This window comes from Engraulis encrasicolus, chromosome 19, assembly GCF_034702125.1.
Source record: "Engraulis encrasicolus isolate BLACKSEA-1 chromosome 19, IST_EnEncr_1.0, whole genome shotgun sequence".
Classification (NCBI taxonomy): domain Eukaryota; kingdom Metazoa; phylum Chordata; class Actinopteri; order Clupeiformes; family Engraulidae; genus Engraulis; species Engraulis encrasicolus.
This window is the reverse complement of record NC_085875.1, coordinates 42,754,770-42,782,592: the sequence shown is the minus strand read 5'-3', so window position 1 is coordinate 42,782,592 and position 27,823 is coordinate 42,754,770. Positions and strand designations below refer to the sequence as shown.

General features: G+C 44.1%; 1 protein-coding gene across 1 annotated transcript in view; it reads left to right on the top strand.

Moving 5' to 3' along the window:
- The first annotated feature begins 407 nt into the window (after window positions 1-407).
- LOC134435480 (connector enhancer of kinase suppressor of ras 3-like) overlaps window positions 408-27,823 on the top strand; it is an 83,649-nt gene continuing 56,233 nt past the window's right edge. Inside the window, exon 1 of the mRNA XM_063184484.1 lies at window positions 408-765. Coding sequence (XP_063040554.1) covers window positions 705-765 — 61 coding nt within the window. The 5' untranslated portion in view covers window positions 408-704. The remainder of the gene's footprint in view (window positions 766-27,823) is intronic.

Genomic DNA, 27,823 nt, shown 5'->3' with positions numbered 1-27,823 from the left:
TGAATTATTTCTGTTTACAACCCACTGTTTCATTCGTCCCTCATGTGTGTTTCATCCGTCCCGACAGTGAGGGACGGATGAAACAAACGACAGGTTGCATTCAAAGTTAAAAATAAACGTGATACCTTAACGGTTGTGTTAAATTACAACTGTAACTATTAGAATATGCATATAGGTTGTTGATCATATCACAAAATGCTTTTCATCTGCTTTATTATTTTTGAAAATAACCATTAAGTAAAAAGTGTTTCATTCGTCCCTGCTCTCCCCTACACTTATTTATTTCACACAGACACAGACTGCATAATTAATTAGGCCTATATTAAATAATTTAGCCTAATCCTCAGATTTATTGTCAAAGAATCCGTTCATTGTAGGATAGCCTACTCGCTCCTCCCCCTCTCAGTCCTCGATGAAGCGAAGTGGTTTGAGAAATGGATTAGATACTGCAACTTGAACCACGGGTAAACCCCAGAGACCTTTTTTCTCCGCCTTGTTTCTCTGAGCCATGCGTGAATGAAAGTTCCCAAACCACCAAAACGTGAAGTGCTCGGCTCACTGTGCGGCAGCTTTTGACCACGAGCCATTGACACAGGAATGGAAATATCACAGCAATGCAGTAAACAGCTCATCGACTAACTCATCTCGACCGACTGAAGCTATGAAGTTTTGATCTAACTTCGTCTACTCTGTGTTCGTCAAACATGCAAACAATGGAGCCAATTACAAAGTGGACGCCAAAGCAAGTTGTCGAGTGGATGCAAGGTAAGAGGATCGACAGTGTACACTTACGCCGTCTTCGTCTCATTCAAATTCCACGATTTGTCGTTTGGGGAGCCAAACTGACCTTGCGTTGTTGTGCTTTGCCTATAACAGCCATGGGTATCGTAGACACTAGCTTGCTTGCGTCTGTAGAAACATCGCACAGTCTGCCAATAACTTTTTAAACAGCTGTGTCAGTCGCGTGACTGTGTGTTAACGTTGTTTGAATCTAGTGAAATACCGGTATACAAACAAACAAATGGGGTGACAGCTGGTAATATTGTTAAGCGTATGTCCTACTGTTGTTTACAAATCTTCGGTTCTCACGTCTGTAGGCTCAGGCCAGATGTTTTCATTGTCATGAATGGTGATACAGTACAACCAAAGCTGAAATAGGCTACAGGTAGGCCTACTGTCTGGAATATGACTGGCCATAAAAGGCACTTGTCTGACTCAAGTTGAACACTACACTACGAATCAACGAACCACCGCTGTTGACACTTCGCTGCTAAATTACCACAAACTGATTTCAAACAAGGCCAGACAGTGAGTGTGTGATGTGTGGCCATTCATACGCGAGTTACATTTTATTTTCTGTTCTAACGTCTCCTTACTTTTGAAGGCTCGAGAGCTTCTTGAAAATTCCATGCATTCCATTGTGCTCAGCGTAGTGAAACCAATGCTGCAAACCTCCCTCTAAACATAATAAAGCATGCTTGCTATGAGTGACCTCATCACTCTGCCATTTCTCTCTGACAACCTTAGGGACCCTTCTGGTCGAACTTGAATTCCGAATTCAGTGTATTTAACGTTACAGTACTCTCTCTCTCGTGACACATGTTTGTCATCTTTGTGCTGCTGCTGAGTGCAGAGTATTACTAGTCTGACTTGAAGCCTGCTCAGTGAGAGCAGTCATTGGGTTTGAGTGAGATATTGCCAGGTTGAGAAGTTTACAAGGATGACTTGACACTCATTCTCCAGACAAAAGCTCCTTGTCCTAGTTAATGGTTTGGTTTGATGGCCATTTTTGAGCGTTTGAAATGGTCTTAAAGTGAAAAACCATGTCATGATGTAACAATGACAATTACACTTATGTAGGCTTGCCATCAACTACTTTTACATTTGTTTTGAGGTTTGTGGCTGGCACAAGCACATAGACTGAATCTGAGGAGAGTTGAGTCATGATCCAAATTTAGTGTGAGACTACACGTCACTCTCCCACTATTAAGCGAAAGAATACAATTCTCTGAATTTGTTCCTAGTAGAAAAATGCAGCAGAAAGTATTCCCTGCCTCTCTGAACAGTCTCTCTGTAGTTGTCCGCCTAAGATTTAGAGACCGCCCAGTGCTTGTCATGCCGTTCCAAGTTGGCTGGAGTATCTGAAACGCCAACTACTACACTGATCTGTTGCAACCAAGTTCAGAGGTCACCCCACCAGCACCAGCTATCAACCAGCACTTGAAACTTATCCTTCAAAATCCTCTTTACTTCTGGAATCTCCCAGAAGTTTTACTCTTACTAAGCAGAATATACTGTAAGCTATTTTCTCCGGCTCTTGGCTTGGATGGACTTTTTAGGCAAGCTCGGGTCGGTCAGTCGGTCGTAGTATTTTTAATGGGCGTGAGAAATGCTGCCACAGGTTTATTTTTAGGTCGCGGCCCATGATTAGAGAGAGAGCGAGTGAGTTGGCTGATCACTAGTGGCCTACATCTGGGCCTTTGAGGTCACACAAGATGTAGGGGCCTGAGGGACAGGGACAGCGACATGTGGACCAGAACTGGTCACCTCTTGGTCGGGTCACACACACACACAAACATACACACACACACATACATGGTGCAGCTCCTGCGAATGGCTGTCAGTGGATATTCTTGTTATCTAGAGAGTCTTTTCTGAGAGTGTGCCCCTGGAACAACACGGAGTAATCAAATTGTTTCAAGAAATATTGGCTACATTTCTACACGTGATGGAAAGATGAATGTCTATTTGTTACTACTTTCTAGCCTGGTGAACCAGCGCCACCCGCTGGACGGCAAAATGTTTTGTTTTGTTTTGTTTAAATTAGACATCCACATTTAGTCTGGTTCATCAGGCTAACTACTTTCCTTCTGACCCACAGAAGCACCGATTCATGGCAGATAGGCTTTTTGTCTTTCACAAGAAAAACAATCTGTGCCCAGTTTATCAAGGGTAGCCCAGGGACATCTTTTCCCTTCATGTTGCCATGATTTGCATGTATTGTGTGCCTGGATGCATGCCCACAGCGGGAAGGTTTCATGTAGGATTGGGGAGAAAGGGGGACCTATTGGTAGTTTCCCCCAACACTTAATTGTTAAGGCGGCGGCCGGCCACCTTGACAAAATCCACCTGCCATGTTGGTGAGGTCTGTTGTCAACACACTTTGTGGCCGGAAGTGGCTCCACAGATGAAGTTTCCATGCAAATGAATGGAGGTCAGTAGGACAGATTTTGTGTACATGGTGTACAAGTCATCGATCATGCTTTGGTAGACTTATGAATGAGAGGAACAGTATATGTTTTGTATGTTGAATGATAAGATGTTGTATGTTTTGATGAGTCTATCAGAAGAGGAGGATGTTTTGAGGATGATTCAGTCATGATTGAGTGCATGAGGAAAAACACCTTATGCAACCTCTTTCTTCCAAGTCATCCCATTGGTCATGATGTTGGTAAACGTCCTCTCTCTTTGTGACTTACCTGCTTGTTTTGATCCACACAACAGCTGGGACTGCCCAAAACAGCTCTTCCCTTGAGGAAGCTATTGTTCTGGGGAACTTTGGATTTCTAAGTGAACATGTGTTGTGCAATAATGTGAATGAACATATAATTAGTTGCTCCTAGTCATTGATTACAATAAATTATCCCCCCTTAGAGCACTCAGATGGTTTGTCCTTAAACAATGACTCCAAAACCCCTCTAAGTAGCTGGATGACGGCTGTGTACACTGATCATGGTTTGGATGCTGTTTGAAGTAGCTTTTCTCATGGAAAGGTCACCTGCTATTAGCCTGCCAAGTTGGCACAGGCACTGTATCGTGCAGCCTCCCTCCCATCGCATCCCATGCAAATCTGGAGATCATCTGAGCTTAGCAACGACTGAGGTTGGCTCTCCGTCTCGTAATAGCATTGGGCCGCTGACGCGAAGTAAAAAAAAAAGAAAGGATGGAGAAAAAAAAACAGAATCACAGGGCTTAGCGCAGTGGGAAAAACGCAACCTCAGGTAGCATGGCGCTGCCAAGGGTCACTGCACATCCATGGTGGCGTAGTCATGCAGAAAGACTGACAGGACACGACAGGCCGCATCCAGGCCCGTTGCCTTAATCTGCCGGATTGATGGAATTCCGAGAGAGAGAGAGAGAGAGAGAGAGAGAGAGAGAGAGAGAGAGAGAGAGAGAGAGAGAGAGAGAGGACAGACAGACAGACAGACAAACAGAGACGGACGGAGAGAGAGAGAGAGAGAGAGAGAGAGAGAGAGACATGGGGGGAGAGACACGTACACACACAGAGAGAGAGAGAGAGAGAGAGAGAGAGAGAGAGAGAGAGAGAGAGAGAGAGAGAGAGAGAGAGTGGGACAGACAGACAGACAGACAGACAGAGACGGACGGAGAGACCGAGACAGAAAGAAGGAGAGAGAGTGAGGGATGGAGAGAGAGAGAGAGAGAGAGAGATCGAGACAGAAAGAAGGAGAGAGAGAGTGAGGGAGGGAGGGAGAGAGAGAGAGAGAGAGAGAGAGAGAGATCAAGACAGAAAGAAGGAGAGAGAGAGAGAGAGAGAGAGAGAGAGTGAGGGAGAGAGAGGTGGTGGAACGCCACATAGGCTTTACTGTGGTGCTCTAATGCTTCCATTTGGCAGCCATACAGCTCCACTCATGTGTTGGGCCTAGAAGTGATCAGCTTACTTATTGTTGTTAACACTGGAATGCATCCTCGCTTTTTGCATTTCTGTGGCCAGCAACTTCACAGGTGCGCTGAATGAATGGCCATGGTAGCAGGCACAGAGTGTGTTGTGGTTTGGTCTGTGTTCTTGTGATGCTTTCCACCTGTTTGAAACCATATGACTATGACGGCCAGTATAAGGCTGGATAAATTCTCTGTATGGGAATCTATAATGAAATGAACATGACACCAAATCATGGTGCCATTTGTCTACAAAGTGTGGTTTGTTCATCTGTTTGGCCTAGACACTGTGTGTGTGTGTGTGTGTTGGGCTGGTATTAAGGGCTCTTCTTTAATAGGCCCCAACATTTCTGGCTGTGTTGCTGATCAGACATGGCATATTTCCACTTCAGTCACAGAGACACGAGAGTTTTTTTATTTATTAAGTCCCATCAAAGCCAGGGAGATGAAACCATGTTTTAATAAGACCAGAGTTATGACGAGAATGTTGCCGGCTACCAAAGCACAACATTCGCTTGAGTGATTCACAGACAAAAACATTAGTTGATGTCCATTTATGCACTTGTAGTTGGTCACTGAGCTGTGTGTGATTGTTAAGAGGCAGGAATGTCTTGTGATTCTTGTCGTTTGCAATACCGAGCCACTGTTGTGATTTTCACATACCTTCTTTTTAGAGAATGAGCAGACGGGTCTGTCGGGAAGACCTTTTTGGAAGTTATGTTGTCGGCTCAATCATTATGAACTAGCTTACTTAAGTTATAACATGGTAATAATTCAGATCCTTCTTTTTTTGGAGGGGCATGCCCGAGCATGTCTTTCTCTACTGCCTCCCTGACTGCTTTTTGTTAAACAGGTCTGCTCTCTGTCTGCGTGTCTGTTTAACTCGTTTCATGCTGTGGGGAACCCACATGGGAAGGAAGCCGTACCCTGTTCTGCCCTAAAGGTGTTTTATGGGGGAGATATTGTGGTAGGGGTTTGCCATATATTTGCCGCCCGTTGGAGACAGCATTGCCAATTCTTAGCTGCTCTGTGAAACACTTTTGTCATTCCTCACAATTATTCAAATTTAATGAATTCGTTTTAAAGACAAAGCTTGGTTTTTTTCTCTCTCAAAAATGCCTTCTGAAGCCAGATAGTCTGTTATTGTTTTCCAGTAAGTCAAAGAGTGCGCGCACATCAGTGGCACAGGTGCTGGACCAAACGTAAGATAACTGAAAAGAAAGTAAAGGTCCGCAACACTGTAAATGCTCCCAGAAGATTTATTGGCACGACGTTTCGGACTCAATGTCCTTCATCAAAGTGCAACTGTTTTCCAGTGACATCGAAATAAGTTGAGGTGCCAGCTGTATCATAATGTGCTTTGTGTCCACAGTCAGTATTTTTAGTGAGGAAAAGCGAGGAAGGGAAAGGAGGAGTACATTGCAGTAGCTTGTTTTTGTTGACACACCATGTGTAGTGCTATAGAAACATAATAAGCATATAATGGGCCTGTGTGTGCTTAAAGGTCAACGCATAATAGTCCCTCACCCCACACCTGCACTTGAGTAAACAGGGGAAGGGTGTTGCTCCGCAAATACAAAGCGTCTAACGCACAGCATTCTGGGAAATCCTGTCTCGCTACTCCCATGCGACTGGTGGGTTCAAAAAATGCCACTTTACAGCGAGACTGCTGTTATTGTGGTTATGTTCCCCCTCATCAATGCTAAATTCTGGCCAGCATTTGACCTACATTTTTGTCAAAATAATTTTAATGCCGCCCGCAACAACATTATGTGAATATTATGTGAAAACAGAAATGCTGAGCAGTTCTTTTTATGATACTGAATGCTTTTCATTGTCTGATTTACAAAAATGAAGAACTAAATGCTAAATGACAAAGTACAAACACATGTTGCTAGTGACAAAATGACTGACAGCAAAACCTGTCAGAAACGAGAAGAGGAAACCCTCTCATTGGGGTGTGTGTGTGTGTGTGTGTGTGTGTGTGTGTGGGGGGGGGGGGGGTCTAGCCTGAATCTTGCCCTGGGGGAAAGATGGGAGTCCTGAAAGAGGAACAAGGTAAATGACAAATGCAGGGAAAGGAGAGGAGGAAGTGAGGAGACAAAAAAGGGATAGAACAGCAGGTAGGCTTACACCTGCAATTGTTGAGCTTGTATAGCCTACATACAGTACGCTACACTACAGCTTGCATACGCACTAAACATCTTGATGTTAGGGACTAAAAAGTCAAACTGTTTAAATATTGATTGTCTGTAAGCTTATACATAGGAAAAATGATCTTTTAGTGTTGATTGTGTAGCTCTTCTGGGCTATACTATCCTCTGAAATGGCTTGCCTTTGTTGTGGTGGTTGGTTTGTCATTCTCCTTACTGCAACACTACTGGAGCTGAATGAAACGGGTGGAAAAAGGGAAATTGCATTTAAATTTTACAGGGTGAAATGATTTCATACCACTTTCAGATCATTTGTTTACAAATATTTGTGTTTCTTTCATTGATATTTGGTGAATATGTGGAAAACGGTTAAAATTAGGTAATTTTTATTTTCACTGGTAGCCACTTACCTTTTCAACCGTATCTGCTGTTTTTGTTCTGGCGTGTTTTTGTTTTGTGTCTGAAAAATTGTGGATAAATGAGTAGAGATGGAGGGAGAGAAAGAGAAAAACAGCTAAATGATGATACAGATTTGGTTTCAGGTGGGGATGCAATCCTGTGTGCGTGTGTGCGTGTGTGTGTGTGTGTGTGTGTGTGCGTGTGTGTGCGTGTGTGTGTGTGTGTGTGTGTGTGTGTGTGTGTGTGTGTGTGTGTGTGTGTGTGTGTGTGTGTGTGTGTGTGTGTGTGTGTGTGTGTGTGTGTGTGTGTGTGTGTGTGTGTGTGTTGCAGCCTGTTGCCTCAGCTTTTGGATTTTGAGAGAGGGAGAGGTAACAAGCAGAGATAGACCTACAGGTATTGTATAAAGCCTGTCTTGTGGGGGATGTCTTGTCTTGTTTTTTTCATATCCTCATTGGCTTGCCTATTGCAGACAGACAGTTCAGAGAGTCCATCTCTAAGGACGTCAAAATGTCAGGGAGCCATTGGCAGTTAGTCCGCAAATACACTTGTGTGCGTTTGCATGCATGTGTTGACCCATCTGTTGCTGTGACGTCTGCATGCAAATTGGCGTCGCTCGAGAACCGGTACCGCCTGCCTGCCTGCCACCTCAGTCTTGCGCGTGTGTGTGGGGGTTTTCTTTTAGGGTGTGCTGCAACACCCACCCACACACATACCCACCAACTCCTCCTCCTCCTCTCCTCCTCTCACGCCCCCCCCTTGTGACATCATCACCATGGTGACTCACTTCTTCTCCTTCTTCATCATCTTCTTCTACTTCCATGTGGTTGTCAGATCAGGCGGTCACGCTGTCGCTCACACGTAGCAGATCACGATTCATCTGAGTCACTCACCACCACCAGCAGCTCCACAGGCCCATAACACCAGCGCACACACACACACACACACACACACACACACACACACACACACACACACACACACACACACACACACACACACACACACACACACACACACACACACACACACACACACACACTAATATCCCCTTTGGCTGCTCAGGTGCTCCAGTCTGAAGGCTTCCAAAGATGAGTCCCAGTCGCATCCAAAGTGGCAGCCGGGCGGTGACCTCAAATGTCATCCCAGGCTGTCACCCACTGACCCTGCAGCAGCTCTTACCCAGCTGCTTGCGGTTCCCCATCCACCACCACACTATACTACTACAGCTCAGTTCCCATCCACCACCACACTATACTACTACAGCTCAGTTCCCATCCACCACCACACTATACTACTACAGCACAGTGACTTCCAAGGTTGTAGAGGAGCTAGTACCAGAGATAGTAAGATTCTTCTTGTATTCTCTCTGCTAGTACTGGCACATGCTAAGAGAGTCATTTCACGGGGGTGCTGTGGCGCACATTCGGGTTACATGCTCACATGGACACAGGTTCTAATTCGGACTCCCCTGAATTCCCCTTATCCATCCCTCTCCCCTTGCCATTTCCTGTCTGATCTCCACTGTCCTGTCAGAGAGAGAGACCCTATCTCTCTCCCACTTACTTCCTATCACCACCTTCGATTGTCCCATCAAATAAAGTCAAAAGCCCAGGAAATACTTTAAAGAGAAATAGAGGGATAAGCTTAATAACTGGAAACATGCTAGGCAAGATACTTGAGAAGCCAACATTGGAAAACGGTTGTAAGAGATTCTCTTCTGTCTGTAACATCCTGACCGCCAGCAGCCAGCCAGCAGCAGTGAGAGTGATTGTTATGTGTAAATAATGACACATGTCTATTGTCCCCGACGATGTTCAAAGACAGAGAGGAGAGTTTTTTATGTGCGGGGGCTGGCTTTACACAGCGATGCAGTCAATCTGTTTGACCCTCATCTCCTCCCTCCGCTGACCCGAAGTGGGCCCGGGCAGTAAATCTTGTTTTTAGAGCATGCTGCTACTGGGTGGTTGACGTGACGCCTTGTTTTTTCGTAACATTGGTTAAAAACCTAAAAAACTGTTATTTTTCCTTTAAAAAACAAATGTCAATGACCGAAGATGTGGTACATTATGTTTCATATTAGTCTTAGATGAGAAGAAACATTTTTGTTAAGATTGATGTAAAGGTTTAAGTTGTATGTCATATCCTGCGGTGTGACTGTAACATTAATGAAACCTGGAATATAATGATATATATAAATTAACCAACAACATTTTGATTAATGTATGAAGCATTTGGCATGATTGCATAAATATTAACTTTATATTAAGATATGTGAATGTGAGAAAAACTCAAGACAGTAATATTAACTACAAGTTCAATTTCGTAACACAAATTGCGTCCTGTGGGGTGACATACATGTCACAATGGGCAGTTGCAAGGCCAGCTACAAGGGTCTTAAAGACTGGCTCCTAACCGGTCAGTACCTCAGTTATTGGAGAGTGGTGTAGAAGTTTAAGGTGACTATTCACCTCTTATGTCTACATATGGCAATGTTACTGTCACGGAATGCTTAGGTTCATTTTATGGTGTCCTGTGGTGTGACTGCTCTTATAGAAGGAACAAAAGTTTTTTATAAATGAAAACACATATTAAGATTAAACACAATATCATTATCAAGTTAGCATGAGCTCAGATGTCAGTCATGTATACAAAAGGATTAAAGTGGCCATAATGCAGTGAATTTCCTGTGGTGTGACTTCTTTTTCCTGCGGTGTGACATGCCTATGCAATGTGTTGATGCAGGACACATTTTCCCAAAAATGGCAAAAATAAGGCGAAATTCCACGGACCTCTAAGTGCTTTATTTTTTCCTTTTTTTTTTCTTTTTTTTTTCGTTACGCCTTTAAACATCGACCACCCTACTGCTGGCTTCTTATGTCCTCCACAAAACCTGTTGCCATGGAGGTGGCGGCGAGGCCTGTGGGGACTGCCACCCCAACTGCTAGCGTAGCGTATAGCCTGCTATACAATCAGGGGGCTCTCCAGTTGGCCAGTGTTGGCAGCAGTCCCCTTAGGCTTAGGCAAAGACACAGTCCTCCCAAAAAAGAAGTATGTGAATTATTAATATGCTATTGCTATTTTATGTTATATAAGTATCCATCATGGTTTCCATAGGTTTTCTCTACCCAACACACACACACGCTTGCTCTTCTCCGTAAACAAGCAGCATACAATCAGATCAAGTTGAACTCTTGAGAAAAATATGGCAAACTTGTTGGAAAATTGCTCGCAGGTATGCTAGCTCAGGTGCCAGTTTCGTTTGTGTAATTTGGATGAAACATCTCACAACGCTAAAGGCTGATTAAGCAGAACACGTTTTATGACTAATCATGTTGCAACTTTCACCTAGTTTGTACAGTCAAACAGGTTCCACAGACCCGCTTTAATGGGAGTTCAGCTGAAAAACAAATCTCTTGAAGTTTCCACGTCACTTGGGAAAGCATAACGCCGACATGACTTTACTTGACGTGATTTGGGAAAGCATCATACCAAGCACATTGATCCTTTGAGAATCTGTAAAAGACACAGAAGAACAACAATTGCCAATCACACACATTCATGTGTAGTACTGCCAATAGGAGCATTTTTGTGGCTGAGAATATTTTTTCCCAGCCTAAACATATGATTTATTGAGTGTTGGTAACTGTTTGAACAGATTCTGTAATGCAATTTCATAATTCCAAGTATGTGCGTTTTTCAGGAGCTCGCTTCCACTTCCTTTATGCGGCCCATTCACAACTGTTTCTCTTTTTTAAAAGACTATAGCAAAACATGTAAACAAACTAAAATATCTTTGACTTAGGAGCTGTAAGCGTACGCTTATTGCCTAAGGCTAAGGCTGGGTCACGGTATTTGTCAGCCTGAGTATGATGGAAATTTCTGTTGTTTTCCATTAGTGTTGCACCGATACCGATACCAGTATCGTCCGGGGCCCCGATACTGCACTAAAATGGTGGTATCGGTATCGGCCGATACCAACAAATAGGGCACCGATACCATTTACAGATGCTAGTATGACAGTTAAACGGAGCCTTGATCTTAGTTCTTTTATATCATAGGTATTTAAAAGTATACAAAGTTCTACTGGAGTAGGCAGCAGCCTGACAAAGCCATAATAGCAATGATGTTACATCCAAGTAGTAGCCTATATAACTTTTTATATATATACTGTATATAAATTTCGAACAGAGTAGTATCGGTATGGTATCGGTATCGGCCGATACTGCACAATCAGGTATCGGGTATCGGTATCGGGGCTAAAAAATGGTATCGGTGCAACACTATTTTCCATAACAGGTTTGGCAGTGGTCTCTGGTGTGGTCACGTACTCTGGGTGATTGTGAAGATCTTGTTGATGTTTATTTTAGACTGTCTATGCCCCTTGCCTCTCATTCAAGAAATAATAGAAAATAAAATAAAAACAGTAAACACACTGGGTCTGCTTAAGAGGCTTAATGTTAGGACTCTGGGGACATTTTTGTCGCCCTTTGTTTCTGAGCTACCCTTACGGTTGTTTATGTGAGCGGTAACGAGCTGCATAGATTCCCGACTGGTGAGCGATGAGTGTTTATGCGTGTGTGTGAGACAAGTTTCCAGAACCCCAAGCATTACGCTGACCCTGAAACATCACATAGGCCTCTTCTAAGGTCCGAGATGCTGAATGATGTACCATTTTGTTGCCTTGAAGATGTTAAGAGATACTGTACTTCCTCTTGCATACTGTTCAGTGACTTAAAGGACAACTGGGTCATTCCACGCCAAATCAACAAGTGCCCGCGCACTTAGGTCTCAAAAAATTCTGAAAATATTACCAAGTGTACCCATGGTACTTAAGAGAAACACTGTAAATGTATTTGAATGTAAGATGTATACTCTCCGTGTTACAGCCAATTTTACTGGGGGAGGGGGGTGCCCATTTTGTTCACACTCTTTTTTTTGTCAAAGTTCACAAGCCCCTAGCTCAATAACTAAACCATGTAGGAAGCTCAAATTTGGCATGCTGGTAAATAGACAGGAATAGTTTGTTGCTAAACTGTCAGAATTGGTCTGTATGACCCTGCATTGGCATTGCATTCCCTCAAAGATGATACAAATTGTACTGGAGTTTTTGGCTGTGCTCTGTTTAGGCCTTCAGAAGACATATTTGTGCCCAACATAGCCTCTTGATTTTTTCCCCTTGTAGAGACAAGTAGGAACACTCTCACAAAAAGCTACAAATAGAAAGGAAACCCCATCAGTGTTTGAAAAGAAGACCTCACAAGTCTGACAAATCATTTTGGGTGTCATTTTCAGAGCTCCAGAACCCCTTGTGGGATTGTCCACAGATTTTTATTTTATTTTTTTCTTCATTCTCCATGAATTCTTCTTTTTAAAAATGCCAATGAGACTTGTCTTATGTGATGTTTTCTTTTTTTAATTTCCAACCTGAACATGGGCACCATGCACATTGAGAGCAATATGTTTTCTATGCGTTTCTTCCGCTGCCATCTGCTGGTCAAAAAAAGTAACAACATGACTCTTTGTGCCTGACCTACTGTCTCTTTTGGTGTGCGAACCTGCTCCCACATTGAACGCTCCTGAAGTCATTGCAATTGAAAGGGATACCTGCACCACTGCACAAGGACTCTCGGGTGATCATGTCTGGGCAAAATTTGCATTTCATTATTTAGTCTTTACATTAAATGTTATAGAAATCATGTCGCTCTCTTTTTGCATTTTGCCCATGTTCAGGGTGGAAATTAAAAACGAAAACATCACATAAGACAAGTCTCATTGGCATTTTTAAAAAGAAGACTTCATGGAGAATGAAGAAAAAAATAAAATAAAAATCTGTGGACAATCCCACAAGGTGTTCTGGTGCTCTGAAAATGACACCCAAAATGATTTGTCAGACTTGTGAGGTCTTCTGGTCAAACACTGATGGGGTTTCCTTTCTATTTATAGATTTTTATGGGAGTGTTTCTACTTGTATCTACAAGGGGAAAAAATCATGAGGCTATGTTGGGCACAAATATGTCTTCTGAAGGCCTAAACAGAGCACAGCCAAAAACTCCAATACAATTTGTATCGTCTTTGAGGGAATGCTATGACGATGCAGGATCATACAGACCAAAACTGACAGTTTAGCAACAAACTATTCCTATCTATGTACCAGCATGCCAAATTTGAGCTTCCTACATGGTTTAGTTATTGAGCTAGGGGCTTGTGAACTTTGACAAAAAAAAGAGTGTGAACAAAATGGGCACCCCCCTCCCCCAGTAAAATTGGCTTTAACACGGAGAGTATACATCTTACATTCAAATAAATTTACAGTGTTTCTCTTAAGTACCATGGGTACACTTGGTAATATTTTCAGAATTTTTTGAGACCTAAGTGCGCGGGCACTTGTTGATTTGGCGTGGAATGACCCAACTGCTCTATTTTGAACATTAAGCCCTGGCCTTTTCTGAATCCAAAAATCCAAACTACCGGTGGCCAAATAACAGAGAAAGCGGAAAACATCAAGTAAACGGGACTCTAAACCATTGCAAACAACTCAGAAAAGGGGCTTAATGTGCTTAAAATGCAAGTAAGCTTAAGCTGTCTGTCAATATTCTATAATACACTGCCAATACAACTATTGATCTTTTTTTATTTATCGATGTATCTATTCAGTTAGTTCAAGAGGAGTTAAAGTTGAAAAACATGGTGGAAGTAGCGAAGCTGAAAGTGCTGACACCTGTGCATTTCCCCATGCATTTACAACAATCCCAGGCAGGCATCTCTTGTTTTTAACTGATGCTTTGCTAAGTGAACTAGTTGGAGAGGTGTTGGGCAACAGGTCAAAAATTCCTCCTCCTCTGCAGCCACAAACTGCCCATCTCCTCAGAGCAGTGCTAGGGGCAGTGTCAGCCGTGTGCTTAACCTCATCAACGGCTCAGTTTCCTCCCACTGGCCGATTAGAAAGGTCCAGGTCAACCGACTGGTTGGTCTTGACTTGGCACCCAGCCCAGAGCTGTTAACATTTAGCTTATCAAGCCTTAAAGCAGAGCTGCTGTCGTCCATGAGATAGAATAGGTAGAACCGCATGGAAAGCGATTTGATTTGGGCATGGCGTTCACAAATTTTCAAAGATTCATTGAACTGGTTTGTGTATAGTGTAAGTGCTAGTGTGCAGCGGAGAAAGGCTGATCACAGTAATACTGTAACCCTTACCCACCACCTCTGCAACCTAGACTACAGCACACCCTTACATAACAATCTTATTCTCAAAGACACCTGTTTGTTTTTTGTTGTTGTATTGGCCTGGTGCAGTCATGCAGTAGGAGAGATTGCTCTGCTCTGCGCATTCGGGGTTTTCGGTTTAATTACTGCACCCTCCCTCACTCTCTCCCTCCCTCCATCCCAGCCCCGTGTTCACTGGCCCCGACTGAGAGTCTGCCCAAAGAATGCCATTGTGGCCCGCTGTGGAATTCCCACAACGGGACGCCTTTCAGAGAACAATGGACATCCCTCCAATCCCCAACAGGTTGACTGTAAGTCTAAATAAAATGGAGGGAAAGGGAGAGAGAGACGCAGAGAGAGAGAGTTACAGTGACAGTGCTATTGTGCATGCTGGCTTTCCCAGTGTCAGGCGGTGATGATGGTGGTGTTGGGGGTGGTGGTGGTGGTTACCGGGCCTGGCTTGGCCCAGGAGGGAGCAGGCAGAGCAGGGGAGGCAACAGTAGGAGGGCTGCCGTGCTTTCTGTGGGAGATGGAAAGACTCTTTTCTCTCTTGCTAGTGTAATCCAGCTCTGAGAAACACACACACACACACACACACACACACACACACACACACACACACACACACACACACACACACACACACACACACACACACACACACACACACACACACACACACCACTATAGACTGGAGGTGAAAAGCTGTGTTGGGAGTGTTTGTATGGATTTAAGGATATGGCAGGCAGGGTGTCGGTGGGTGGCAAGGAAACGAAGGAGGGGAGGAGGAGGGTTTAGGCCGGGGGTGGGGTTGGAGAGTGAGGCCCAGGCACCAGAGCATCCCAATTGTGGAAGACAGAAATGCATCCGGGTGTTTCCTGCCTGAACAGATGTGCATGTCCCTGAAATTGTCCAGCTCATGCATTTGGGTATCGGGTTCACCATCAGGCTAAAACCGCTAAAATGAAATAATCCATCAAACCAACATTGATCTTTAGCGTTCAAAGAACAAACATGCTGTTTGTACACTGTTGCATGAGGAGTCTTTTTTGCTTAATTGGTTGTCTGGTTGGAGTCTGTACTGCTCAATGTTTTAAATTGGTGCACTGTCCAGAATGTTCAGTCGATACAGGCACAAGGATGTACTGTAAGATTTCCTCGAAACCAGGATAATCACTTTACGGTATTATCATGTCTCTCTGAGAGAAATTTTGCTCCCAGACAGATTCTTTCGTCTTGAACCCAAACATCATGGGCTTGGTCTTCAAAATATGAGAGAGACGCCTGCCGTTTCTGTACTTCCTAAGGATGTTAGTCAGGAAGTCTTTGGGATCCTCGAAAGAAACAACAAAGAGGTCGCAGGAGGGCTGCCGGCCGAGCTGCCTAAAGGAGACTAGGGCCCAATTCGAAACGGGGAAGGCAGCTGTCCTTCCAGTGAGCTAACTGGACATCGAGTCATCAAGTGTGAATCGAAACGAAAAATTGCTTTATTTCCTCTCTCGGCAGTTGACTGCATTTGTGGGCGTAACGAGGATATTTCGAGGATACATCAGATGCTGACTTCGCTGCCTTGGTACCCAACATGCTGTGCGCCACCTCCCTCTCAACCGGAAACTTGAAAAACAAACATGGCTACTACCCAAGCTACTACCTTATCATACTCTTTATTCTGACACTTATGTATGTATATATTGAAAATCGAATGGATAAATCAACATTGTAGTATCTAAATATGGTTGCTAGATCTATTTATAGCCTATTTTACGATTCCGCCGTCTGACGATCATTCACCGTTCAAATAGCATGCGTAAGCTAAGCGCTAACGTGATGAACGTAACTCCCGCCATAGAATCGCAAGAATCGCCGTAACATCAAATGCGCAAGGCGGCGCACTCGTTAGTGCCGTTCGTAACGGCTGCCTCATCAGCTAACTGATCAGTGACCTGTTTATGTAGGAGGAGAGTCATCGAGTCACTGCCTCCCGTTTCGAATTCAGCCTAGGACTGGGAATGTCCTCCTGAGCCGAGGGGGTCAAAATCGTAATACCCTTAGAGAGAAGAGGGAGAATCACAAATCACTTATTTTTTGCAGTTTTCAGTGATTGGCATCCTGGGCACAGAGGCTTTAATACAGATCATTGTTTTCGAACATTCTGTTTTATATTTCCTGTGACACTCCTGCCAAAAGGAGACTGAATATTCTAAGCGATGGGCATCAACATCGAAATACCATTTAGAACTAGGACAGTCAAACCTTTTAGAAGCCAAATCAGCCAATGTAGCCGGTGGTAAATTTGAGCTTTTGGAGGGAGCCTGCCGATCCATCACATCACATTATATTTGCCTGATTTTCATAGACTTCAGATCACGTACCGCGAATCTGGTCTGACCAGGACTATAACGATTAGTGTTTCCAAATGGCCTGGTTAACCCGCCTCGCTCGGCTTGCTACTGGTTGAGGGCTGTGCCAAAGTTTAAACCAAACATTTCTTAGTCCCAATAGAAGGTCTCTGCTAAAACCACGTCTCTGCCTTGAACACACCTCTACCCAGGACGGTTGGAAATGCTCAGTTGATTGGTTCCAGACAAAGTGGGTGGAGATCCCGCTGTAGCGGGATCCGAGATTCTACTTGAACAAGCTCCTGGCCCTGCTGTGTGTAGCTGAGCTGAAGGCGTTGCGTCACCAGTAGGGCGAAGCCCGGCTAGCATTATATATCTTTGAGCCCATCACGCGGCACTCCTCTAGTGAAGGAGAACATGTGTTTTTGCCTTGAGCCTCATAGACGTGGTGAACAGCAGGTAGGTGTCCCCTGGGTCCTCCTGACCATATCCTCCTCAACCTTGTTGCCCTCTGTGAGGTCGTGTTTATGGCAAGAGTGGGCGGACCGCTAATGACAGGATGATGGTGATGGTGACCGGACTGAGCAGGCTGGGGGCCCATGATCCCATCATTGTTGTGAAAATCAATCTGCCTTTCAAAGGGGACCCTTCTTCTCCGGTTACACGGGGAAGAAGCCAAATCAACCGCCATATGTGGTGGTCCCGTCCCCCCCTTTAAGAGCTCTCATTGACTCTTAAGCAGTGTCGTGTTGATTGGATGTTGTTGGACGTTGTAAGTAATGCATGCACACACAACACAAGCAGGCTCATTATTATCAGCCCACCCAGGTGAAAAACCCATATACTTAAAGTGTACTTTTTTTGACCGTACTTAGTACAAAGTGTACTATTTTCGGCGATTTAAAGTGCGCTTCATTGCACTATTAGTGCGCTGAAGCACTACTAAAGCAGTACTTCAGCACACTTGCAGCACACTGAGGATGCTAAATTGGCACCGCTTTTGGACAACTTTAAGTGCACTACAAGCATACTTTTGAAAGTATGCTCCAAACACGCTTTTCATGCATTCGTATGGCATTAGTAGTGTGCTTGAGTACACTTCTATAACATTTTATTGTTGCTAGAAGTTCAATAAAAGTATATTAACTTCATGCTTCTTTGGACTACATTGGAACATTTTAAGTATGTAAAAAGTATATCATATTAAGTATTGTAAATATATAACAGGTATGCTTGAAGTATATTTACAGTACACTCCCAAGTACATGAAATAATATAAATGTAATACTACAATCCATGCTGGTCCTCAGAGCTTGTACATTACACACAGCCACATGTCACAGTAGTGATACAGTCTGCATGCCTGCACGATTGATATTTTCAATCATTGCAATGTTACAGAGATTTCAGATACACATTTCAGTTTATTACAATCTTATTCCACCTTCCTGCAGTTGATCACTTGAATTGATCACTATTGATGACCCTCTATTCTTTGTTTGAACAACTAGTCCCAACTTACCTCTCACCATGATTTCATGGGAAGTGTGAGCCTATATATACCAAAACATATACGTGACCATCATAATGACGGTGGGAACGTGGTCATTTTGTGTGTACTACTTTAAATTTTTTAAAACTCCTACAATAAACACAGAATATAACAATGAGTAATATTTTCATGCAAACCAAAAATATTCTTTCAGGATAAATGGCTTTCTGTTTGAGAAATTTAGCTCCAAGAAGTGCATTGCATGATGGGACATGTATGATGGTGCATGATGGGTAAATATACTTTGTGTAAGCACACTTTGAAGATATTTGGGTGAAGTACAATCATGGTGCACTTAGAAAAAGTGTACTTGCAATATGTTAAAGCGATTTACTTTAAAGCGCACTTTAGAAAATCACACTTCGAAGACATTTGGGTGAAGTGTAATCATATTGTACTTGAAAAAAGTACAATTGCAATATGTTATTAAAAAATACACTTTTAGTAAGTTCACTATTAGAACACTATTAGTATATTAGTATAAGTCCACTTGAAGTATGGTTCGCTAAGTGTACTTTCTTTGAGAGCAACTTAATTACATCTAATTTTAAGTACACTTTAAATAAGCATATTGTAAACATACTTTTTCTTAGCACAAAAAGCACGAGTGCACTTTTAACATGCTAAGTACACTTCAGTCATGCTTTTATTGTACTAAATTGAACCACTTTTTCACCTGGGCATGTTGACAGCATTGATCACTTGTGGATGTCGAGGTTTGGAAAGTCATAGTATTTGTGTGTAAATGCATTTTGCATTTAGCTCTGTGACCGTCACTGGGAGAGCTTTCTTATAACTTCTGGATTAGTGCATGACCTTAAGCAATCAAAGATTAAGAAGCATTTTGCTGCTTCGGATATATTCCCATAATTCATCCCTGCTCAGATGAATGAAAACCTTAAGTGTTGTTCTTAATTATTTCAATAAAAGCGCTTTCTGCCTCTCTTTCAGAATCGCGTTCTCATGCTCTGAATAGATCGGGCCCCTTTGTGCAATTCGCACTCATGTGACACACTATCTTCCCCCCTTTGTGTGTGTCAGCTCACCATTTGAAACCGATAGTCTCCATCACACACCCTAAAGCTATTGATCTCTCTGGCACACTGTTATAAAATGCTGTATCAACTCTCTGTGAGAACCTGCTCATTCACTCACTCTCTCTCTCTCTCTCTCTCTCTCCTTTCTCTCTCTCTCTCTTCTTTCTCTCTCTCTCTCTTCTTTCTCTCTCTCTCTCTCTCTCTCTCTCTCTCTCTCTCTCTCTCTCTCTCTCTCTCTCTCTCTCTCCCCCCTCCATTCACTGACTGTCTCTGTGTCTGTCACTTTGTCACTCACTTAAACACAAGCATAGTAGACTGTGTGTGTGCGTGTGCGCGCATGCGCCTACCTCTGCCTGTCTGTGCCTGTGCTCAGGTGCATGGGAAAGATATGGACTACTGTAGCCATGTAGACACTGTTATATTACCCTTCCTGGTCTCGGCTTCTACCAGGGAAGTGCCACATTTAAGGCCGTTAGTGTAGCTACTAGCTTGGTGGGAGATGCCAGAGCCTATACATGGGTTCTACATTTTTGTTTCCCCCTGGCTGCGCGCCACTAGCTGTGCACAACTCAAACTCTGATTGTTGGAAACCGCTGTCGGTCAAAGAAGTAGCTCACGTAGTTGGCTGCCAGCGTCTTGCCCCTCCTCACAACACTGTGTTTACAAACAAAAAAACATCTATGCAGGTGGGGCTGGGGCTGGGGTTGGCTAGGTCTTCAGACGGGTGGCCATTACCAACTGGCCCAACTTCAAAACAACCCAATTAGACACCGAGAGCCTCCACCGCAGGCTGGGGTCTTCCGGAGGAGAAGAGAGACCCCTGAGAGAATTCCAACAGCCCCATGAAGAGGGGTGGACTGGTCTATGGAATGTTTTCTTTACCCCGTTCTCAAAAGACAAGTAATTAGTCAGCTGTGTTGGTACTAGATACATTTCTGTCTTTTGTGTACCGTTGTTTTGTAGAAAATGAACAAGCAGTGCTGGTGTTACAGAGCCGTGGTAGTGCTGCTCAGCTCCTCCACGTTTGTTGGCTGCAGTCACACCTAAAGGCTCTCATTAGCACTGCCTGTGGGAGATGCTAATTTCAGTGTGGTGGGGCCACGTTGTGCTGTAATGAAAGAAAGGAAAAACCACAATGAGGCTGCCTTTGAATGGGCCCTGTAATCACTCAAAAGCATTCCAGCACTCTCCTCTCCTCTCCTCTCCTCTCCTCTCCGCTCCTCTCCTCTCCTCTCCGCTCCTCTCCTCTTCCCTCCCCTCTTTCGTTGCCGGTGTCCGGAAAGATCCGCACAGAAGAATGGCACCACCACCACCACTCCTGGGGATATGCCTGCTTAGCACAAGTCGAAAGCCGAAAGAAGACACTTTTTCTTCCTGCCTTTTCTATTAACTTTTTTCAGCATATCCGGTTGAGGTTTCTGTTTGCCTTGGGTCATATCTGCTTTGATGCAGGGCGTCTCTTTTTCTCTCTCTCTCTCTCTCTCTCTCTCTCTCTCTCTCTCTCTCTCTCTCTCTCTCTCTCTCTCTCTCTCTCTCTCTCTCTCTCTCTCTCTCTCTCTCTCTCTCTCTCTCTCAGGCACTTGTGGTAAATCATTAAAGCGATTTCTTGCGGCCCTGAACCTTTCCAGGGATTAATGAAAACTGAAATATACTAGTCATGGCTGCTTGGGAACTCCCAGAGGGACTGTGTGAAAAATGTTTTTGAACCCAGCTGATACAGGCTTGTTAGGGGCCAAGCAGCGAAGCTGGCGAAGGCCCCTACTGTTTTAGCTGGTATTCTTATTATTATGTCACCTCTTTCCTCTCCTTAGCAAGTCTATGGCAGCCCATAGAACCGTAGGTAGGAAAATGCTGTAAATTGGCACACACATTTGGGGCAGTGACAGCATTACCCACAGCGATTTACAGGTCCCAAGCCCCAACACTCTAGCGCCACCAGCAGGTCAAAGTTGCAGGTACATTTCTGCTTGTAACTTTTGAACCGCTGGGCCAATTTTCATAAACTTGGTATCCCTGGAATCCTTGAGTCAAGACGAATCCAACGCACCATATGACGTCACTTTCCGCCAGGATAGTTTTCCCGCCATTTTGAATTTTGTGAAAATCAATAAAAATGCTATTTTTCCCGCAATTTTTGACCAATTCGCCCGAAACTTGGTATATAGTATCTCTGGACTGAGCTACACATGGGGTCTCAAGGAATATTGGATATCTTTTATCGTTTAGCCATGACAGCCAATCAAAATTGTCGTAAAAGTGGCAAAACAGGAAGTGAGGTCATATCTCAGCAACCGTTTGTCAAATTAGGCTGGGGTTTTGTATACATATAGGGGTCCATCCCATGACCTACCACAAAAAAAATCAGAACCCCAGCTCAAACTCTGTAGCGCCACCAGCAGGTCAAAATTTTAGCTACATTTTTGCCTGTAGCTTTTAAACCATATGCACGATGTAAAATATATTATTATCACTAGAATCCTTGGGCCAAGCCGAATTCAACACACTACATGAAGTTATGTCAACGCAGAAGGGAAATGCCGCCATTTTGAATTTTGTAAAATTCAATGTAAGTCTATGGTAGCCCATAGAACCATACATAGAAAAATGCTGTAAATTGGCACACATATTTGAGGCAGCATCAACATTACCCACAGCGAGTTAAAGGTCCCCAGCCCCAATACTCTAGCGCCACCAGCAGGTGAAAGTCGCACGTACATTTCTGCTTGTAACTTTTGAACTGCTGGGCCAACTTTCATAAACCTGGTATCCCTGGAATCTTTGGGCCAATATGAATCCAACGCACCCTATGACGTAATTTTCTGCCTGGATAGTTTTCCCGCCATTTTGAATTTTGTAAAATTCAATAAAAATGCTATTCTTCCCGCAATTTTTGACCATTTCGCCCGAAATTCGGTATATTGTATCTCTGTACTGAGGTTTGTATGGGGTCTCAAGGAATATTAGATATCTTATATCGTTTAGCCGTGACAGCCAATCAAAATTGTTGTAAAAGTGGCAAAACAGGAAGTGAGGTCATATCTCAGCAACCCTTTGTCGGTTTCAGCTAGGATTTTTTACACACATAGATGTCCATCCTATAACATACTGAAAAAAAATCCAGACCCCCAGCTCAAACTCTGTAGCGCCACCAGCAGGTCAAAATTTTAGCTACATTTTTGTCTGTAGCTATTAAACCATGTGCACAATGTAAAATATATTATCATCACTAGAATCCTTGGACCAAGCCGAATCCAACGCACTATATGACGTTATGTAAACGCAGAAGGGAAATTCCGCCATTTTGAATTTTGTAAAATTCAATAAAATGCTACTTGTCACACAATTTTTGTCAGAATGATCAGCAAAAAGGTACACATCATCTTCAGACTGATAGGCATTAGGGTATCCGAAGAATTTTTGATACCTCTTTTCGTTTGGAGGTGACAAGCCAATCAAAATTGTCGTAAAAGTGGCAAAACAGGAAGTGAGGTCATATCTCAGCAACCGTTTGTCAGATTCTTTTAGCTATTTTTTGCACACATACTATTCAATCCCATGACCTCCCACAAAAAAATCCAGACCCCAAGCTCAAACTCTCTAGCGCCACCAACAGGTAACAGGAAGTGAGCTCATATCTCGGCAGCTCTTCAACGGATTCAAAATAAACTTGGTTCATGTGAGCACACTCCCCTCCAAGGAATGCACACCAACATCGGCGAGATTTGGACCAAAGGGGGCGCTGCAGTTCCTTCTGCTGCCGTGGCGACTTGGGCAAGTTTACTGCTTGGCCCCGCATTGCTGCTTGCAGCTATATTTTCAACAGTGTCACAGACTGGCATAATCGGTAACCTTTTTAGTCAGGTGCAAGGGACACCGTGTCAGTCAGTTAGTCCGTTGGTGGAAAACCGTTACTTTTTTTGCAATGTTTGCTTGCGACTTAGGTTTGTTGACCTTGTTTGCGGATCTGGCTTGTCAGTGAGATCAGCTAAACGGTAGCATATCAGAGACTACAGTTTATGTCTTACTATGTACAGTATCAGTGACTACTCTTCTTATGTCTCACTGTCTTTGTGGTAACGTATCATCCCTGAGACGTGACGCACACAACCACCCATCCAAGTGACACACACAACCACCCATCCAACCACCACCTCACAGACCATTCCCTAAAGCTACTTGATTAAGTCCTTCCTTTAATATCTGAAACTGAGTCCTGCCAACACAATAGTCCTCTCAAGACCTCCAGCTCATCCACCGCATTCCCCTGTAACGGGATCACATGGGGATGGGTGCGACGTGACAACATGACAGTGGATCGTCGTAGTTGTAGACCATCGTCATCCAACATGCGTACCAGACTTGTGTGCAGCTCCGAGACAACAGATCCACCCAGAAAGCCCTCTCACTGTCCATTCTTCATAAGGCCTCTACTAGTCTTAAGTCTCACTCTTCATGGGTGCCCCCTCTCCTCCACACACACACACAATAGAATGACTCATGGCTCGCCTCTGGAGGTGACCTGTCTCTCCAGGAGATGGATGATGCGAGGAGAGGGGAGGAGAGGGTGAGTGGTGGGTGGAGAGGAGCGGAGAGGAGAGGATAGGGTGAGTGGTGAGAGGAGAGGGTAAGTGGTGGGTGGAGAGGAGAGGTGGGTATGGATCGGGAGAGGAGGGGAAGGGAAGGGAAGGGCAGGGCAGGGAAGGGTGGTGAGTGGAAAAAGCAGAGTTAGGGTAGAGGACAAGAAGAGGGGGATAGTGGTAGTGGTCTAGATGGTCAAGATGGGTATAAAGAGGCGTGGGTGTTGGGTAGAAAGAATAGGAGTGAATGGAGAGGACCGCAGCGGAATTGGGGTAAATAGTAGTGTTAGTGGTTACGGAGGAATAGATGGGGGATAGATAGGGTTGTGTGGCTAATGGGAGAATAAAAATGGGTGGAGGTGATGGGGTTGTTGGTCAAGGTGGGTGCAGGCCAGCAATGCAGTGTGGTACGTAGATAGTGCGTGGAGAGGAATCAGTGGTAGAGATGTATGAAGTACTTAGAGTACTTGCATGCATACCTGCAAACTCGTCACCTTTTGGCCAATTAGGTCATTCATGTGAATCATGTAGAACTGCAGAGTTTTTTTTCGGGTTCCTGCCACCCATCCATTACGCCAAAAGCCAAAAGCAGACCTATCAGCGTGTTATGATTTCTAAACAAATAAATATCTTATAGGACTTTCCCTTATACTAGTTAATAGATAATGGTAGTTCAAAGTGCTTTGAAGAGCAAGAGAAATAGGTGAAAATATAGCTGCAAGCAGCAATGCGGGGCCAAGCAGTAAACTTGCCAAAGTCGCCACGGCAACAGAAGCAACTGCAGCGCCCCCTTTGGCCCAAATCTCGCCATTGTTGGTGTGCATTCCTTGGAGGGTAGTGTGATCACGTGAACAAAGTTTAGTTTGAATCTGTTAAAGGGGTGCCGAGATATGAGCTCACTTCCTGTTACCTGTTGGTAGCGCTAGAGTGTTTGAGCTGGGAATCTGGATTTTTTTGGGGGGAAGTTATGGGATGGACTAGTGTGTGTGCAAAAAAATCCCAGCAGAATCTGACAAATGGTTGCTGAGATAAGACTTCACTTCCTGTTGTCCACTTTTACGACAGTTTTGATTGGCTGTCACCTCCAAACGATAAGAGGTATCAAAAATTCTTTGGATACCCTAATGCCTATCAGTCTGAAGATGATGTGTACCTTTTTGCTGGTCATTCTGACAAAAATTGTGTGACAAGTAGCATTTTATTGAATTTTACAAAATTCAAAATGGCGGAATTTCCCTTCTGCGTTTACATAACGTTATATAGTGCGTTGGATTCGGCTTGGCCCAAGGATTCTAGTGATAATAATATATTTTACATTGTGCACATGGTTTAAACGCTACAGGCAAAAATGTAGCTAAAATGTTGACCTGTTGGTGGCGCTACAGAGTTTGAGCTGGGGGTCTGAATTTTTTTTCAGTAGGTCATAGGATGGACATCTATGTGTGTAATAAATCCTAGCCGAAACCGACAAAGGGTTGCTGAGATATGACCTCACTTCCTGTTTTGCCACTTTTACAACAATTTTGATTGGCTGTCACGGCTAAACAATACAAGATATCTAATATTCCTTGAGACCCCATACGAACCTCAGTACAGAGATACAATATACCGAATTTCGGGCGAAATGGTCAAAAATTGCGGGAAAAATAGCATTTTTATTGAATTTTAGAAAATTCAAATTGGCGGGAAAACTATCCAGGCAGAAAATGACGTCATAGTGTGCGTTGGATTCGTCTTGGCCCAAGGATTCCAGGGATACCACGTTTATGAAAATTGGCCCAGCGGTTCAAAAGTTACAAGCAGAAATGTGCCTGCAACGTTGACCTGTTGGTGGCGCTAGAGTATTGGGGCTGGGGACCTATAACTCGCTGTGTGTAATGTTGATGCTGCCTCAAATATGTGTGCCAATTTACAGCATTTTCCTATGTATGGTTCTATGGGCTACCATAGACTTACAGTGAATTTTACAAAATTCAAAATGGCGGAATTTCCCGTCTGCGTTAACATAACGTCATATAGTGCGTTGGATTCGGCTTGGCCCAAGGATTCTAGTGATGATAATATATTTTACATCGTGCATATGGTTTAAAAGCTATAGGCAAAAATGTAGCTAAAATTTGGACCTGCTGGTGGCGCTACAGAGTTTGAGCTGGGGGTCTGATTTTTTTTTCATTAGGTTATGGGATGGACATCTATGTGTGTACAAAATCCTAGCCAAAACCGTCGAAGGGTTGCTGAGATATGACCTCACTTCCTGTTTCACCACTTTTACAACAATTTTGATTGGCTGTCACGGCTAAACGATAAAAGATATCCAATATTCCTTGAGACCCCATGTGTAGCTTAGTCCAGAGATACTATATACCAAGTTTCGGGCGAATTGGTCAAAAATTGCGGGAAAAATAGCATTTTTATTGAATTTTACAAAATTCAAAATGGCGGGAAAACTATCCAGGCGGAAAATGACGTCATATGGTGCGTTGGATTCGTCTTGGCTCAAGGATTCCAGGGATACCAAGTTTTTGAAAATTGGCCCAGCGGTTCAAAAGTTACAAGCAGAAATGTACCTGCAACTTTGACCTGCTGGTGGCGCTAGAGTGTTGGGGCTGGGGACCTATAAATCGCCGTGGGTGATGCCGAGTCTGCCCCGAATGTGTGTGCCAATTTACAGCATTTTCCTACCTACGGTTCTATGGGCTGCCATTGACTTGCTAAGGAGAATTATGGTGACATAATAATAATAAGAATACCAGCTAACTCTATAGGGGCCTTCGCCAGCTTCGCTGCTTGGCCCCTAATAAAGTATTTGCCTCATATCTTGTACTTGCGTGGTGTAGGCTAGGCCTATGTCAGCTCAAGTTGCCTCTGAGATGGGCCCGCGGGGTGGGGGGGTCCGCTGGAGACTGTCACCTTTTTTTCTTTGAGGAGTTTGCAGGTCTGTGTATATGTACTAGTTCTACTGTACTTAGTTGTTACTATTATACATCTGTAGACGGTAGTGGTGGACGTCATGTTGTTGGTCAAAGAGGGTGTGCATAGGGACGTGGTGTATATATGAAGCCCTACAAGCCAAGGCAGAGGGCCTTAGCTGCGTGTCAGCTGACAAGGCTCTTCAGAGGGGGCCAAGGCTCCCGGCCAGCCAGCCAGCCCACCCGCCTGCCACAGCTGCCCCCTGTGAGTGCAGCCTTTGAGGGGGGAGATGCCTCTCTGCAGTGCCTGCCTGGCTGTCTTCTACCCCCCATTTCTTCTTCTCAACAGCACTCCTCAGCACCACCACCACCCCCAGAAGAAGCTCATTCTTTACCCTGATGTCACATCTGAGGTGGCCAGCCTAGAATGAGAGAGAGGCATTGTTGTTGCTGCTGTGCGTGTTGTGTGTGTTGTGTCTGTGTTTCTTTCTTTGTGTGTGTGTGTGTGTGTGTGTGTGTGTACTTGTACTTGTGTGTATGTGTGTGTGGGGTTCGGGGGGTCGTCTGTGTGTGTGTGTGTGTGTGTGTGTGTGTGTGTGTGTGTGTGTGTGTGTGTGTGTGTGTGTGTGTGTGTGTGTGTGTGTGTGTGTGTGTGTGTGTGTGTGTGTGTGTGTGTGTGTGTGTGTGAGAGAGAGAGAGGAGATCAGATGTGTGTTCCTGTGAGAGCTGACTTGGCCCTTTCTTATTCATGCTTGCGTGCCCCATTTGCATTCTCTGAGAGGGATCAAGGAAGCACGGCCATTATATAACACGCAAGTGGCGATTCTTTGGCCGAACAAAAGTTTTACCAAGTCTATTCATTCCGAGATTTTAACTTCTCTATTCTCCCTGATATGGCTTAGACTAGTCCTTGTCCGCATTTGACTTGTTATCTAGAAATAACAGCCAGGGGCCTGACATAACTGCAGTGGACAGAA